This window comes from Leuciscus leuciscus, assembly GCF_965113295.1.
Source record: "Leuciscus leuciscus genome assembly, chromosome: 18".
Taxonomy (NCBI): Eukaryota; Metazoa; Chordata; class Actinopteri; order Cypriniformes; family Leuciscidae; genus Leuciscus; species Leuciscus leuciscus.
The window spans coordinates 6,069,848-6,084,839 of record NC_138742.1 but is presented as its reverse complement, the minus strand read 5'-3'; the positions used below and the strand labels follow the sequence as shown (position 1 = coordinate 6,084,839).

At 34.6% G+C, this 14,992-nt stretch overlaps 1 protein-coding gene across 6 annotated transcripts in view; it reads left to right on the top strand.

Annotated features, from left to right (window-relative positions):
* scube3 (signal peptide, CUB domain, EGF-like 3) overlaps nt 1-14,992 on the top strand; it is a 115,789-nt gene that overhangs the window by 53,309 nt on the left and 47,488 nt on the right. For all 6 annotated transcript variants that reach the window (XM_082145543.1, XM_082145545.1, XM_082145542.1 and 3 more), the window contains exons 5-6: nt 10,104-10,250; nt 11,409-11,525. In XM_082145543.1, the coding sequence (XP_082001669.1) occupies nt 10,104-10,250; nt 11,409-11,525 (264 nt within the window). The remainder of the gene's footprint in view (nt 1-10,103; nt 10,251-11,408; nt 11,526-14,992) is intronic.

Here is a 14,992-nt window from a genome sequence, read left to right as displayed (position 1 = left end):
CACACACACACACACACACACACACACACACACACACACACACACACACACATATAGTCACTCACATAATAAACACACACACGTGTAGTTCTGTTTAGTGGATGCATTTCCATCATCTTAAAGTAATTGAGAGACTTTTTGAGCTCAATTTTTGTGATTTCACGTTGACGTTAAGTTGCATATTAACACATTGATTGATGTGCATTTACACAACGTGAAACTGCATTTGCAACATATTTAACTTCTGCAATGTGATGTTTTGTTGCGTACAAAGTGATATTCGTTGTTTTTTTTAATGGCGAGAATATGTTTGGCTATGATATAGCGGTGTTGATAGTCCTATAGTATTATAATTTGGCACGTAATTTGTCTTGCATCGTTTCAGATCCACAGATGATTCTTCAAACCATGTGTCTTGTTGATCAGTCTCAAAGACTTACACTCTTATTAGCAATATGAGTTGGTGGACGTCTAACCAACAGAAGGGACCTGAGCCATAACATATTTAGATTTAGCCAAATGAAAAACGTCTGGTCTTATTGTGCGTAAATATCATGATCCTTCAGAAATACTTCTAATATGCTAATTTGCTAAAAAAAACATATTATTATAATTTTTTTCAGGATTCTACTAACCCCGAACTTTCGAATGGTATAAAATAAATGATGCGTTTATTTATCTAATTGTATAACTTTTATAACAATACATGTACAATATGAAAATCGAGCAATCATGGTGAATAATTCTGATTTCACTATTGACCAAAAATAATTGTGAGTATAATTTTTTAATTCTTTTGCACATTGCCTATTTGAGGAAAACCCCAGAGAGCGTTTCCGAGGAAAACATGTCTAATCTGGCCATTCCAATCGCAAGTATTCCAGCGACGCAGGCTGGAGTTCACATCATTACGAAACCATGCGAGGATTGTTTTTGGAACGCATTCTGTATATAAATAAGTTCATAATTGCCAGGCATCAAAGGTGCTTGTCACATGTAATCATAGAATATCCAGGATTCCTGCTAAACTGCGCCTGCAGGGCTCCAATGACCTAACCGTTAGTCCAACTCCACTGCGTGCTGGAAATCTAAGAGTATACGTTTACCTCCATCCCTGAGGTGTCAAACATAAGCCTAGTCATTTTTTTTTTTTTTTTAGATTTACAACTTCATCAAACTGAAAAATCCCTTTGCTTCGGGCTAGAAAGAAGAGGAGGTACAGCTCTGCCAAGCCTGAATGGTTTTCGATTAAATGCCATTCTGGAACTTAGTGTAATCAAAGCTAAATCCAAATCAGTTATGTTATTTCCTTCTTGGCCTTGTAGAATCAGATCTGCTGGTGTATTTGTTGAACAAACATAATTTAGGCTGGTTAAATGGTGGATAGGCTTTTCTGTTGTACTTTTTTTCTCTGTCCTGATAGATTACACTCATCTAAATGTTGTTTTTCTCTTTGCTTTCTGTGGGATGGCTTGTAGACAGCAGCCATCCAATAACCGTCGCTTCGTCTCCATGTTTCCACTCATTGGCGTTTATATCAACTTGTTAAATGTTTAATGGTCCATTAGAATTGTTTAATTGTCCTATATTCATGTGCAAGATGCTTTTCCCCTGCGTGCAGTGAGCACATTTTGACCTTTACAGCTACATTAACCTTTTCTGTTTATGACTGTCGTCAGCTAATAAATGTGTTTTCAAGCGTTTTCCAAACGAACATGTTTGGGAAACAAATTAATTCATCATTTAGCCTAAAATACATGTCATTCATGAAAGTTATGGACTTTTCTTTTTCAGCAGGTCTAACTATGTATTATCACTTTTTTATTTTAGTTTTATATTAATTTAGTCATTTTTACAATCCTATTATTATTATTATTGAAATTTTATATATATATATATATATATATATATATATATATATATATATACATACATACATACATACATACATACATACATATACATATATATATATATATATATATATTCAAATACAATACAAAATATTATAATTTTTTTATTGTACATATTTATATTACTATTATATATATATATATATATAAAATAGTAATATAAATATGTACAATAAAAAAATTATAATATTTTGTATTGTATTTGGATATTTATATTAGTATTACAGATATTATAGTATAGTATAATAAAGTAGTTTACAGTATGTCTTTTCAGCAGGTCAAACTATATATTGTAACTTTTTTTATAATTTATCAGTGTTATATTAATATATCATATATTAAAAATAATAATAATAATAGCAATATTTAAAAGAAATTATAAAAACAAATATATTTTTTTTTATATTTTATAATATTTTTGTATTCTTTTAAATACTTATATTAGTATTATAGATATTATAGTATATAATATAATATAGTATAGTATAGTGTGTTATAGTATTGTATATAATACACTCAAAAATAAATTCAACCTGTTATTAAGATTTACGAATTTCAATAATATAGTAAAATTCCATCAACATGAATCGAATAATCCTTACATATTATCAATATTATGAATTAAGAATTTTAACTGAGTAAAAAAAAAAAAAAAAAAAATAGAGCTTAATAAAACATTTTGTATAAATCTTAATAGAACAAGGTAATGAACCATTTCAGTTTTTGATTCATATTCATACATTCAATTTTTTTAATTGAAGTGTTTCAATTTATGAATACGATTCACATAAACTATGGTCCATTCCCTTACATTTTTTATTAAGCTCTTTTTTTTTTTTTTTTTTTTTTTTTTACTCATTTAAAATTCTTTAAAAAAAATTCATAAAACATATATGCATAATATGTAAGGATTATTAAATTCAATTTGAAGCAATTTTAGTATTAATTGAAATTCATAAATCTTAAAAAAGGCTTACATTTTAAGCTTAAAATATTTTTTACAATAATTTTGCTAATATATTTGAAAGATCTTGACATGCAGTGAATACAAAAAAAAAAATGTAAATTTTTTTTTAATTAATTTTGATTATGTCAGTGATAGTTTATCAAACATAAAAAAACCAAAAAACATTGTTAGACGTGTTACATGAATGCCTTAAAGTCACAGGTTAACACAGTGTTCTCTATTCTTGGAAATTGCAGCACAATATAGTTTGAGCATTTGATATGCTTCAGGAGCAAGTGTTGGAGTTTCATTGTTCTCAGGTAGTGTTAATTATTTCATCTGTTAAACTGTGAATTGAGCAGCACAAGTTTCACAGACGGCTATATTTGTTTCAAACCTGCTAATATGTTATATTTATTTCAAACCTGCTAATATGTTATATTTATTTGCTCTTTTCTTTGTGTTCTAGCAGCATATAATAGCACAATCGGAGCATGAAACCATTTCTGAGCTGTTGGGCGTACTTCGATATGGCATTCGATTCATGTTTGTTTGGAAACAACTTTGTATTACACAACGCACACAAAAACACTCCATACGTCTGCTGTTTGTCTTGTGGGAGAAAGCATGTCTATGTGGTTCAGGAGACGTGAGAAGAGTCGTGTTTACACATCAGCCGACAGCCAATCAGTGCAGCTTTTCACTGCGCCAACTCTTCCAGAGAGGTGCTAAAAACCTGCCGCTTACTCAAGAGAACAGAGACGTCAGAGCGCGTCCTTCATGTCAGACCGCTGTTAGTGTTGGCAAGCCCATCTGAGACCTGGATCCGACAATTCCTTAAGAAATAGCTTTGATATTACAGTGGAATTTTTACCCTTTTCTTTGCATGAAGCCTTAGGGCTCCTGGTAATATATTGCAGTTTCCAAAGGGAAGAACAGAGCAGTTTAGAGAACAGTTAAAGGAAGAGACAGTATTTGTTAGTATGTTGAATGTTTTGGCTGATTTGATTGTTTTCAACTACTGTGAAATTTCACGGTAACACTTAACAATAAGGTTTCACTAGCCACGTTTCCATTACCCTTCAAATTGCGCAAATTGAAATTGCGAATTGAAAATACGGCCAATGGAAACACGTCAATTTCGCAAAAACTCCCATTTATGGCCAAAACGTTTTTGCGCTCGCTTGAGGTGCTTTTTCAGGCAATTCGAAAAAGAAATATTTCGCAAAACTGCAATGGAAACACATTTTTGCACATTTACAGGTAAGCTGACGTAGATGACGCGGTGTGTTTGGACAGAATACGAGACAGAGTTCTTCATTAAATTCATATAAGACAAAAGAATTACAGTAATAATGGATTTTAAACCTCAAATAAATGCCACAATCAAGAGCTTGAAGCAGATATGATGGAGAAACACCCAGAAACACCTCATATGAGCCGCTCTCAAGTATAGGCTAAGGGTCTTTCCTTGCCATTAATGATTGGATAACACACATATGTCTCCTTTGATTATTAATAATGGCCAGTGCGGTGGCTGAGATATACATAAACCTACCAACGTCCGTTGCTATGATTTTTGGAATGACTTATAGCCAGAGGAAAAAATTACGTTTTAGTCGCATAACATCGGTTAATGGAAACGCCGTCATTTCGCAACAGTTTTTGTCAACATTTAGAAAAAATCTGAAAAGTTTGCGCAAATCTGTAATAGAAACGTGCCTAGTGTTGTTAAGATTAGTTAACTATATTAGTTAATAGCAAACAATACTTCTATTACATTTGTTAAACGGTTAGTTCACCCAAAAATTTTAATTATGCCACGATTTACTCTTCCTCAAGCCATCCTAGGTGTATATGAGCTTCTTCTTTCAGCCAAACACAATCTGAGTTACATTAAAACATATCCTGGATCTTCCGCCGGAACTTGACTTGCGTACAGCCATTACCAGAAGCCAGTGATTATAGTTTATAAAGTTATAAATATGGATATTTTTCTTACAAAAACACATCATTTCGCTTCAGAAGGCGTTTATTAACCCCCTGGAGTCATGTGGATTACTTTTGGATGGATGAGCTTTTTTAGGCTTCAAAATCTCAGTTACCATTCACACCCATTATAAAGCTGGGAAGAGCCAGGATATGTTTTATTATATAACTCTGAAAGAAGAAAGTCACAAACACCTATGGCTTGAGGGTGAGTCAATTATGGAGTAATTTCCATTTTTTGGGGTGAAGTAACCCTTTAATCTTAGTCAATGGAAATTTGAATTATAAATATAAATATAAAGTTGTATTTGTTAACATCAGTTAATACACTGTGAACTAACATAAACAATTCATTTTTACCAACTAACGTTAAAAAGGTTAATAAATTCTTTTCAAAATTAATTGCTCGTGGCTAGTTCTTGTTATCTAATGCATTAACCAATGTTTCCAAGTGAAAGCTCATTATAAAGTTACCAAATAAAGAAATGGCAAAGTAACACATTGAATTAAAACGTGAAGAAAGACTGAAATATAATTTTATTTTAAAACATACTCAAATAATCTCCAATCCAATTTTTTTTTTACACCAATCTAACATGTTACAAAGTTTAAATTCATTCTGTAGTTTTCCCTCCAAATTTATATGGAAAATGTCAACAAAAAAGATTCCATCATAAATGACTCTGAACCATTGAATCATTGATCATTTGAATAATTTCCAGTAACTGAATAGTCAATCTTAATATATAAGTACTTAATATATCTTAGTATTTTCTTGTAAAACAAACTCCAGTGATCTTTGCTTTATTTACAACTTCGAAAAAAATATTTTATTACAGTGCTTACACTTTGTATAATTGTATGAAATGCATTCCCATTATTATGTCCAAAATAGCAGCCAGCGCCTTCAACAGTTGAAGTTTGATGTGTCATTTCATTATCTGTTGCACTTTCTTTGTTCTTCAAGTCTTTGCAAAGTCTCATAATTACGGTAATTCTATCATGACGCAAGATGAATCATCCTAGAGTCTTTGATGTTCTATAATCATCTGTGAAAAGCCTTTCGAGTGAGTGCATTATGATCGTTTGATCTAGAAAATTGAATGAAATGCAGTTTCTCGGTGCTCTGCCGTGAAATCCTGGTGATTTCGCCTCAAACTCTTGTCCCTGGCCGTCACTCAATGAAGTGTCTGTGCATATTTCGCCGTCTTCCACGTATGGACGCGTTTAACAGGCTTGTATTTGTTTTAACAGGCTGCAGACCCTAATCGACCACGTTTTATTCCCTTCAAATGGCTTTCCCATCGTTTTTTCCGAGCGCTTGTGTGAATTTCTCCCTATTTCCGATCATTCGACTCCATTTTTCTTAAGCCGGGAGTCTCGGGAGAGATTAGAATAACGCTCGTAATGATAAAAACGGCAGGAATTCGGCAGGGAGTTACGGGTGGGCTCGTTGTATCAGCACTTGAGCGTTTTACTGCTCTTCTGAGAGTCTTCGGGTCTCTCTGACCCGGCTGTGATGAATGGGTCTGTAGATGTAGAGGTCCTAGACCCTCGGTAAGTGATATGACTCTCTCTCTCTGGACTGTTTTTGAACTTGCATGATTTACGTCTCATTTTTTAGGTCTACGTAAAGTGACCTGCACACCTTCTTCTAATGTTAAAAGCCTGTAATGTGACTTTGAATATCATTTAGTGCTCCAGCTTTGTAGCTGTAAAAGCAACAATGGATTATTCACCTCAGATCTTGAAATTAAACAAATGGAAACAAGAACGTTCAAACTGTGAACAAACAAGTGTATTATTTGACAAAGATTGTTTTAGTAACTCAGCCTATGTATTTTTAATAATGTTTAAATGGTGTAATATTTGTGAATTTGATTATGTAGCTACTTATCCATTTTCTTGCGATTGCTGTCAAGATTACTCTCAAGATTACTCTCTGGTGCCGTGCACTCGCCGCGAGACTCCGCCCACACACTGTTCTGATTGGCTGACTCCGCCCACATGTGGTTCTGATTGGCTGTGGGTTTGGATTGATTTTGAATTTGTGAGATTCATCTCGCAGTCGCGCCGCGTCTAGTGTGGACAGACAAATTATTTGTCGCTGGAATCTTATCCCATCGTGTCTGGTTACACGGTGTCAGAACAGATTAAAACATATATGAAGTAGATATAGTCCATCAACACCTCCAAAGTTTCACAATTTGGTCGACATTTTATTCAGTAACATTTGGTATGATATAGTAAACATAGTTTAATGTTGATGATCACGTTATTTTACATATGATCTCGCTTGTTTCTTCTTCTTCTTCGCCTGTGTTTTGATCCAGATATTCAGTACTCTTTCAGAAGATGTGTAATAGCGCCGGAAAGCCAGAACATTCCATCAATGGCGAAAGAGTTAATATTTAAGAGCAAAACTTTGCAAAATCATGGCGTCACACATCACAAACTTATGAGCAAAGTTGTACGTAATGCAAACAAAAAATGCATGTCATTCGAATTGTCCCATTAATTGAGTCCCGAAAGTTGAAACTATTTGAATTCTGACGCGTTTATGCTTTGTTTAGAGTTTAATGTGTTGGCATAAACTTGACAACATTAACGCTGAGTCACGTGAAATGACCTTAAGAATGGAGTCGGTGGTTTACCAACAACAGAAGTTCCTCCATCTGTCTGTTTTCCTGGGAACCGTGCAAATATGCGGCACGACGAGCCGTTTATTCTCAAAGCTCAAGTTTTGTAGGGCGATGACGTTGAAGCGCTCAGCGAAACATTATCATTCACGGCTGCAGAACGGGGAGATTTAGACCCAGAGAATGAATTAGAGAAATTGGAAAGTTCCTCAGACATCAGTTCCCAGGAGCAGCGAGAATAAAAAATGGTCCGATTTTGTTTTCTGGCAGAAGAAATGGAAAACAAAAGGTTCTAATTAATCAAAGTGATGCCGGCAGATGTGAAAGGTTGTGAATTACCAATTGAAAGCAAAACATTCGGTCCTGTCGCCCCTCTGTCCACATTTGTCAGCGCTTTTCATGTGTGGAGGGAAAGGTTTCCTGTAAAGCTGCTAAAATACTGGCCTCGGGGTCTACGTGTGTGTGTGTGTGTGTGTGTGTGTGTGTGTGTGTGTGTGTGTGTGTGTGTGTGTGTGTGTGTGTGTGTGTCTTTAAAAGTGTATTTCTACTCTCAGTGTTATTTGAGGCCTAAACTTCTAGATTTTATTACAAGCATTTTGAATGACCAAACCTGTTAAGAGATGAGCTGTGTTTGGAGGTTGACTGAATAAGCATTTAGCAGATATGCACATTTAAAATGTACAGTCAATGACTATGTTGGGAATTGCATGCTACCGTATTATTTCTGCAATATTCATACGTGTAATTTTCTGTATGCATGGAATATAGGCTGAAATGTGAAGTATACAACAGTCATGCGACGAAATGAACTACAATGAAAAAATATCAGCCGTTATGTTTCTAAATTTTTTTTAAATTATTTAATTGAATTAAATAGAATTAAAAATGCACAATAAGTGTTTTTATTTCTGAGAGGAGTTATTTTAGTATTATTTATATATACTATTATAGTGTAGCTTTTTTTACATTTTCAGTGTTTACATTTTAGTTTTAGTCAAATTTTTTGTGATACTGTAATGTGCTTTTGTCTTTATAATAATTTTTTTTAAATATTCCCATTTAGCTTTAATTATTTTTTTATATTTTTCATCTAATATTTATTTAGTAATTTTATTTCAGCTTCATTTCAGTTAACGAAAACGATTTTTAAAAACGATTTTTTTAGTTTTAGTTAACAGGAACAATATTGAATTGGATGCCATTCACATGCGCATGATGAGGTCATGTGCCAACAATGTATCATACTACTGTTTAAAATATCATCATTGCATAATGTATTTTTTTTACATACTTTTACGAAAAAGTAGTATGCAGTTGCAAGGCATTTCGAACATTACTGGTATACTTTCCTGTTCACGTTTTTTTTACAGTAAAAGTTCTGTCAAGTTTGGCTGCATATGTAACTGACTCCTGTCGGATAAATGTGATATAAGCTGTTTTCTCATATAACCTTGGGTATAGATGTTCCCTTCTGCGTGCTGCTTTCCCAGGGTGCCGCGGCTCTGTTGACACAGATGCGTCCTGGGGTCTGAAGTCAGAGGGGTGCTTTCATTCTCCTCTTACTGTTCAAACACTGGTGAACATGAGTCTGATCTGGGGTCAGTCAAAGAAAAGCAACACTCACCCAGTTCCTCTGGTTCTGAACGGCTGATACTTTTCTCACCGAGCCGAACCAGACGTCCAAACGCTCTTAAAGTCACCGCGAAATCAAAAATGATTGACAATTCTTATTTATTATGGATGAATCCCTCGTGATCTTGAATTAAAATAACTTCCCCTTCATCTTTCAGCGACATCTCTTCTCTTTTCTGATTTTGAGGGCGGGGCAACCTGTCACTCACATGAGATTAACCAATAGCAAATCACAACCATCCAATCAGTTCCACAAGCCCCGCCCTACATTTGTTCTTGTTCGAGAAGCTGTTTCACTCGGATATACGTCACAATAGAGAAGAAAAGACGATCGCAACTTCTGTTTCATGATGAGTTTGAACCGAGCCGGGGATCTTGTATATGCTTGAAGGTGTATAGTGATACAATAGTGAAACATAGAGTAAATGTATGCACATTTTTGGAATACATTGATAAATGAGATCACAATCTTTTTATTTTCATAGGTCTGTTGGTATGTGTTTGTGCTCAGACTTGTGGTATAAACTGAAGGAAATCCCAAAGCTGCTGTTCCTGAGAGAAATTGAACTGTTTGTCATGCATCAGTAATCAAACTGTTTCCTAACCAGAAGTGCTAAAAGTTTCCCATGAGTTTTTTTAGTATTTTTTTCTGAAATTGAAAATGGTGAGCAAAGCAACAAAATCATAGCCAGTCAAAATATATTTGATTGTTGATATACATATACGCTATAGTTCAAAAGTTTGAGGTCAGTAAGTTTTCATTCCTGAAAGAAATTTTCCTTTTACTCAGCAAGGATGCATTGAAATGATCAAAAGTGACAGTAAAGACTTCTACAGTGTTACAAAAGATTTTAAATTTATATGCCTAGAAACAAATAAATATAAAGTGATTTATTGCATGACATTTGTAAACAATTCAGACATCTCTGTTTTGTAAAGGAATCATCATTTCTGTCTCTCTCCCCCTTTCTTAACATTCTACAGTGCGTTTTAATGGAACTAAAGACGTGCCCACCTGCATGGATAAAAATCACGGCTGTGCCCACATTTGCAGAGAGACGCCCAAAGGATCCATCGCCTGTGAGTGCAGACCGGGATTTCAGCTCACCAAGAACAACCGAGACTGTAAATGTGAGTAGATGGATGGATGGATGGATGGATGGATGGATAGATAGATACATAGTTAGATAAGTAACGACCCTAAAATAGAGCCCTGAGGTACCTCATAAGTTACAGGAGCAGCAGATGAAAGATTATTCCCAATCTTTACCGCAAATGTCATAGATAGATAGAAATCTATCTATGAGCAAAATCTGGGAGTTTGATCTTAGCGATCTTGCGGAGAATTTTGCGGAGATTTTGTTTTAAAAGATCCCTGATGTACTCTAGAGTCAAACCATGGATGGCTTTAAAAGCAAATAACTAAATTTTGAACTTAATCCGTTGTTTTATCGGTAGCCAGTGAAGAGAGGACAAAATTGGAGTTATATGGTCTCTCTTCTTAGTATCTGTCAGCAGTCTGGCCGCTGCATTTTGAACAAGTTGTTACCTTGACAAGGACGACTGACAACCCCCTGCATGTAATGCTTTACAATAATCCAGCCACGAAGATATAAAAGCATGTATAGCTTTTTCAAGATCATTCTTTGATAAAACTGATTTCAGTTTCGCAATGTTTTTTAATTGAAAGAAACTAAGTTAGTGGCATGACCTTTTATGGTTGAAAACTTGCCCATACGCTTTACTGGTGGACACAACATATATATATATATGTATTGCCAAAAATGTATCACTTTTGGTCATTTAACATTAGAACATTTTTGTTAATCCAACGTTTCACCTCCTCAAGGCCAATCCAGCAGAGAATTTTCAGCCTCATTACTTCCTGCTTTAAAAGGAAGATACAACTGCGTATCATCAGCATAACTATGATATGAAATGCCATATTTATCAAATATAGAGCCCAGCAGAATCATGCAAAGGGAAAAAAGGAACAGCCCTAAAATAGAGCCCTGAGGTACCTCATACTGTAAATTACAGGAGCAACAGATTATTCCCAATCTTTACCGCAAATGTCATAGATGGATGGATAGATATAGATAGATAGATAGATAGATAGATAGATAGATAGATAGATAGATAGATAGATAGATAGATAGATAGATAGATAGATAGATAGATAGATAGATAGATAGATAGATAAATAAAACGATGGATGGATGAGTTGATAGATGTTAGTGATTAGAAGTTAGTGATCTCTAATCTCTTAATGTTGATGTTCTTGACTAGTGACGTGTAACTATGGTAACGGTGGCTGTCAGCACATCTGTGAGGAGACGGACCACGGGCCCAGATGTTCCTGCCACATGAAGTTTGCGCTTCACTCTGATGGGAAGACCTGTGTAGGTTAGTGAACACTCGCACTGCAACACAAGACTCTACTTAAACTAGAGTAAAGAGATCTGCTTGTTTTTACCAGTTTTATCCACAGTCAATTGTTTGGACTGGGAAAAAGTTGTTGACAGGTGATGGGAAAATAAGGGTGATTTATTACATCAGCCAAAAGGAAAATAGTTTTAGACATAATTACATTTGTTGAAAGATTATGAAGCTCTTTAATTGAAATTGTTTTGGGAATAAAACGCACCACTGAAATATTTAGTAAATAGGGTTGATTTTGATTTCACATTGACTTTAAAATATTCTTAGTGAGCTGCAGACACTGTTAAAGCAAAGGCATAGGCTTTAAGAGACTTCTAATGGAAACTCTAAACTTAATGCTCTGTTAAGTCCAGAGTTTGGCTTGATTTTATGCGGTGGAACCAAATCTCAGAGTTTCACTCAACGTTCAGAGCATACAGTGAGAAATGGGCTCTTCTGTGCACCTCAAGTGTTTGACAGTGAGCACATTGTCCTTTAGTTACGCTTCATTTACATACATATGTTAGTGTTTCCATTAGTCTAGTCACGGATGAGGATTTACAGGCATCGTGGGAGCTATAAACAGAAAGTTGAGCGCAGAAAGACACTTACGCATGAGGTATAAACTTGATGTATTTGACAATATATCAAACTTAGGAAATCAAGATCACTGAATGTGAAGAGTTATGTGCCTTCCTGCTCTATTCGTCTTTTTTTCTATTTAACCTTGCTTGCTTGAACACATTTCCCTTCGACTTTTCACGTTCTTGAAGAGCACTGTTTGGTCACAATGCTGTGTGCAATTTATGAGCCATTAGCGTCACCAAACGAATTAGCAAAAATAAAGATTGTCTAAGCTGGTTTTCTTATAGTTGTCTCTGCATAATTAGCATTAGGTATATCTTTTTTTAATTACACCCAGCAGCTTATGACCTGAATAAAAAGTGTGTGCGTTTGTGTGTCAATCACAGCTGTTCTTTGCACCTCTTTAGCCAATCACAGCTTTGCTTTGTATTACTGCAACCAATCACAGCAGACCTCTGTATTACTGAGCCGTGATTCCTGAAGGACTAGCGAACCACAGCAGACTTATGGCTGTTTACGCCAAGTCTGAATTACATGTCATACGAAATATTAATCTCTGTGCCAAAAAATAATTTTGTGATGATTCATAGTTGTGTATTTTTTTATACATTTTTTTTTATTATTATTATTTTTTTGAAAAACTACTGTTAACATTTTTTAGGGAAAATTACCCCATTTATATATATATATATATATACTTCTATTATATTTATTTAATAATTTTTTGCAAAACTACTCAGAACATGAACAATAATTAAATAAATACATAAATACATATAATAGAAGTTGTGTACCAGATATAGGAGACAAGGTTTTCAGGAAAATTCAAATATATATATATATACTGTATATTGATTTTGAGTTAAAGTATGTCTCGCTTGTACATTTCTTGAAATACAATAATACTAGTAATAATAATTGCAGTCATAATGAATTTCATTGTATATAAATTAGTTTTTTGTGTGTTTTTAGATCTGTTATTTTTGTCCTACTTTTTCTGTATAATTTCTAATAATAATATGAATTATTATTATTATTTGTAGTAGTAGTAGTTTTAGTACTACTTCTACTATTATTATTACTATTATTATATTTTGTCATCAGACTGTCAATATATGTCAAAGTGAGACTTACTTTACCCCTTATGATTTCCCCCCCCTAATTGATCATTAGCTTTGAAAATTATCATTATTATGATTAAAAAAATAATACAAATAAATAATAATTTTGCAAATTAATAATTTGTTTCTATTTCTCCTAATATCTGGACATTTGTTTTTGAGAATCACCAATAAATATTTCTTTATTTTTTTAAAGAAAAGTGAATATTTAATACTTTTTTATGTTGTTTAGTCGCATTGAATTCGATCCTCATTATTACCGCTACTCAGCGACAGAAACTGATGCTCATATGTAAAAGACACTTTTTATCTGTTTGTGTAAGCTAAAGCTGAAAATGGATCTTGGGAGCGTTGGCCATAACAGCTGGAAAAGTCATAAAACAAGCGGATCCGCAGACTTCAGGATGGCATTATGAATCCTTAAGTTAGCAACCGCTCCTCTCAGCGGCCACATCCAAATAGAAACAAACATACACGCGCTCTCAAAGACAGACCTTTAAAAGCAGCCTAAATATCAGGGACCTTGTTTCCCGACCGAACGGTGGTTAGTCTGGCTTCTGATCCGTTCTTTTGCACTCTCTCTCCTCGACTGGATCCAGCTCTTATGTCAAGGTCTCACTCAGACGCCCTATTATTACCCCTCTGTTCCCCCCAAAACCTGCCAGCAGCTCCGCAAATGAGACGTCTGGCGTGTCTGACGGCCCCCGAAGACCAAACTGAAAGAGTAAAGCTCAGGCCACAGAGGCCAGAGGCGTGCGGTGAATCTGTCAGGGTCGCAGGAATCCAGGCCTCGCTCTCTCACGGGCTCTAATAGGCCAGAAAGCCACAATAAAACAAGCTGAACTTATTAATGAGCCCCTGTTGAGCGATGGGCTGGAGTCACAGAGTAATTGATGTGGCCTACCCACAATCCCCTGAGGAGATGGAAACCGTTGGCATGATAAGAGAAGGTGAGAAGAGAGAGGAGAGATGGATGTTTCCTCAACGACAGCCACTTTTATGTCCTGGGGGATTGATTTTTATAAAAACAGACTCCGACTTTTTGTGATATCAAAGTCACATTTAAACTTTTGTGGAAACTTTTTAATGTGACTTTATTATGCACTTATTTGCTACTTTTCAAACACAATAGTAAAATGTGTGTTACCAAATACACTACTATTGTAAGATTTTTTTTATGCTTTTGAAAGAAGTCTCTTCTGCTCATCAAGGCTGCATTAATTTGTTCAAAAATACAGTAAAATCAGTAATATTGTGAAATATTATTGCCATTTAAAATAGCTATTTTCTTTGTGAATATATTGTAAAATGTAATTTATTCCTGTGATCAAAGCTGAATTTTCAGTATCAATACTCCAATCTTCAGCGTCACGTGATCCTTCAGAAATCATTCTAATATGATGATTTGATGCTCAAGAAACATTTCTGATTAATATCAATGTTGAAAACAGTTGTGCTACATAATATTTGAGTGGAAAGTGTGATACATTATTTTCTTTGATTAATAGAAAGTTCAAAAGAACAGCATTTATTTGAAATATAAATATTTTGTAACATTATAAATGTCTTTACTCTCACTTTTGCAGTTTAATGCATCCTTGGTGTGTGTGTGTGTGTGTGTGTGTGTGTGTGTGTGTGTGTGTGTGTGTGTGTGTGTGTGTGTGTGTGTGTGTGTGTGTGTGTGTGTGTGTGTGTGTGTGTGTGTGTGTGTGTGTGTGTGTGTGTAAAGATGATTGTCAAGTTGTC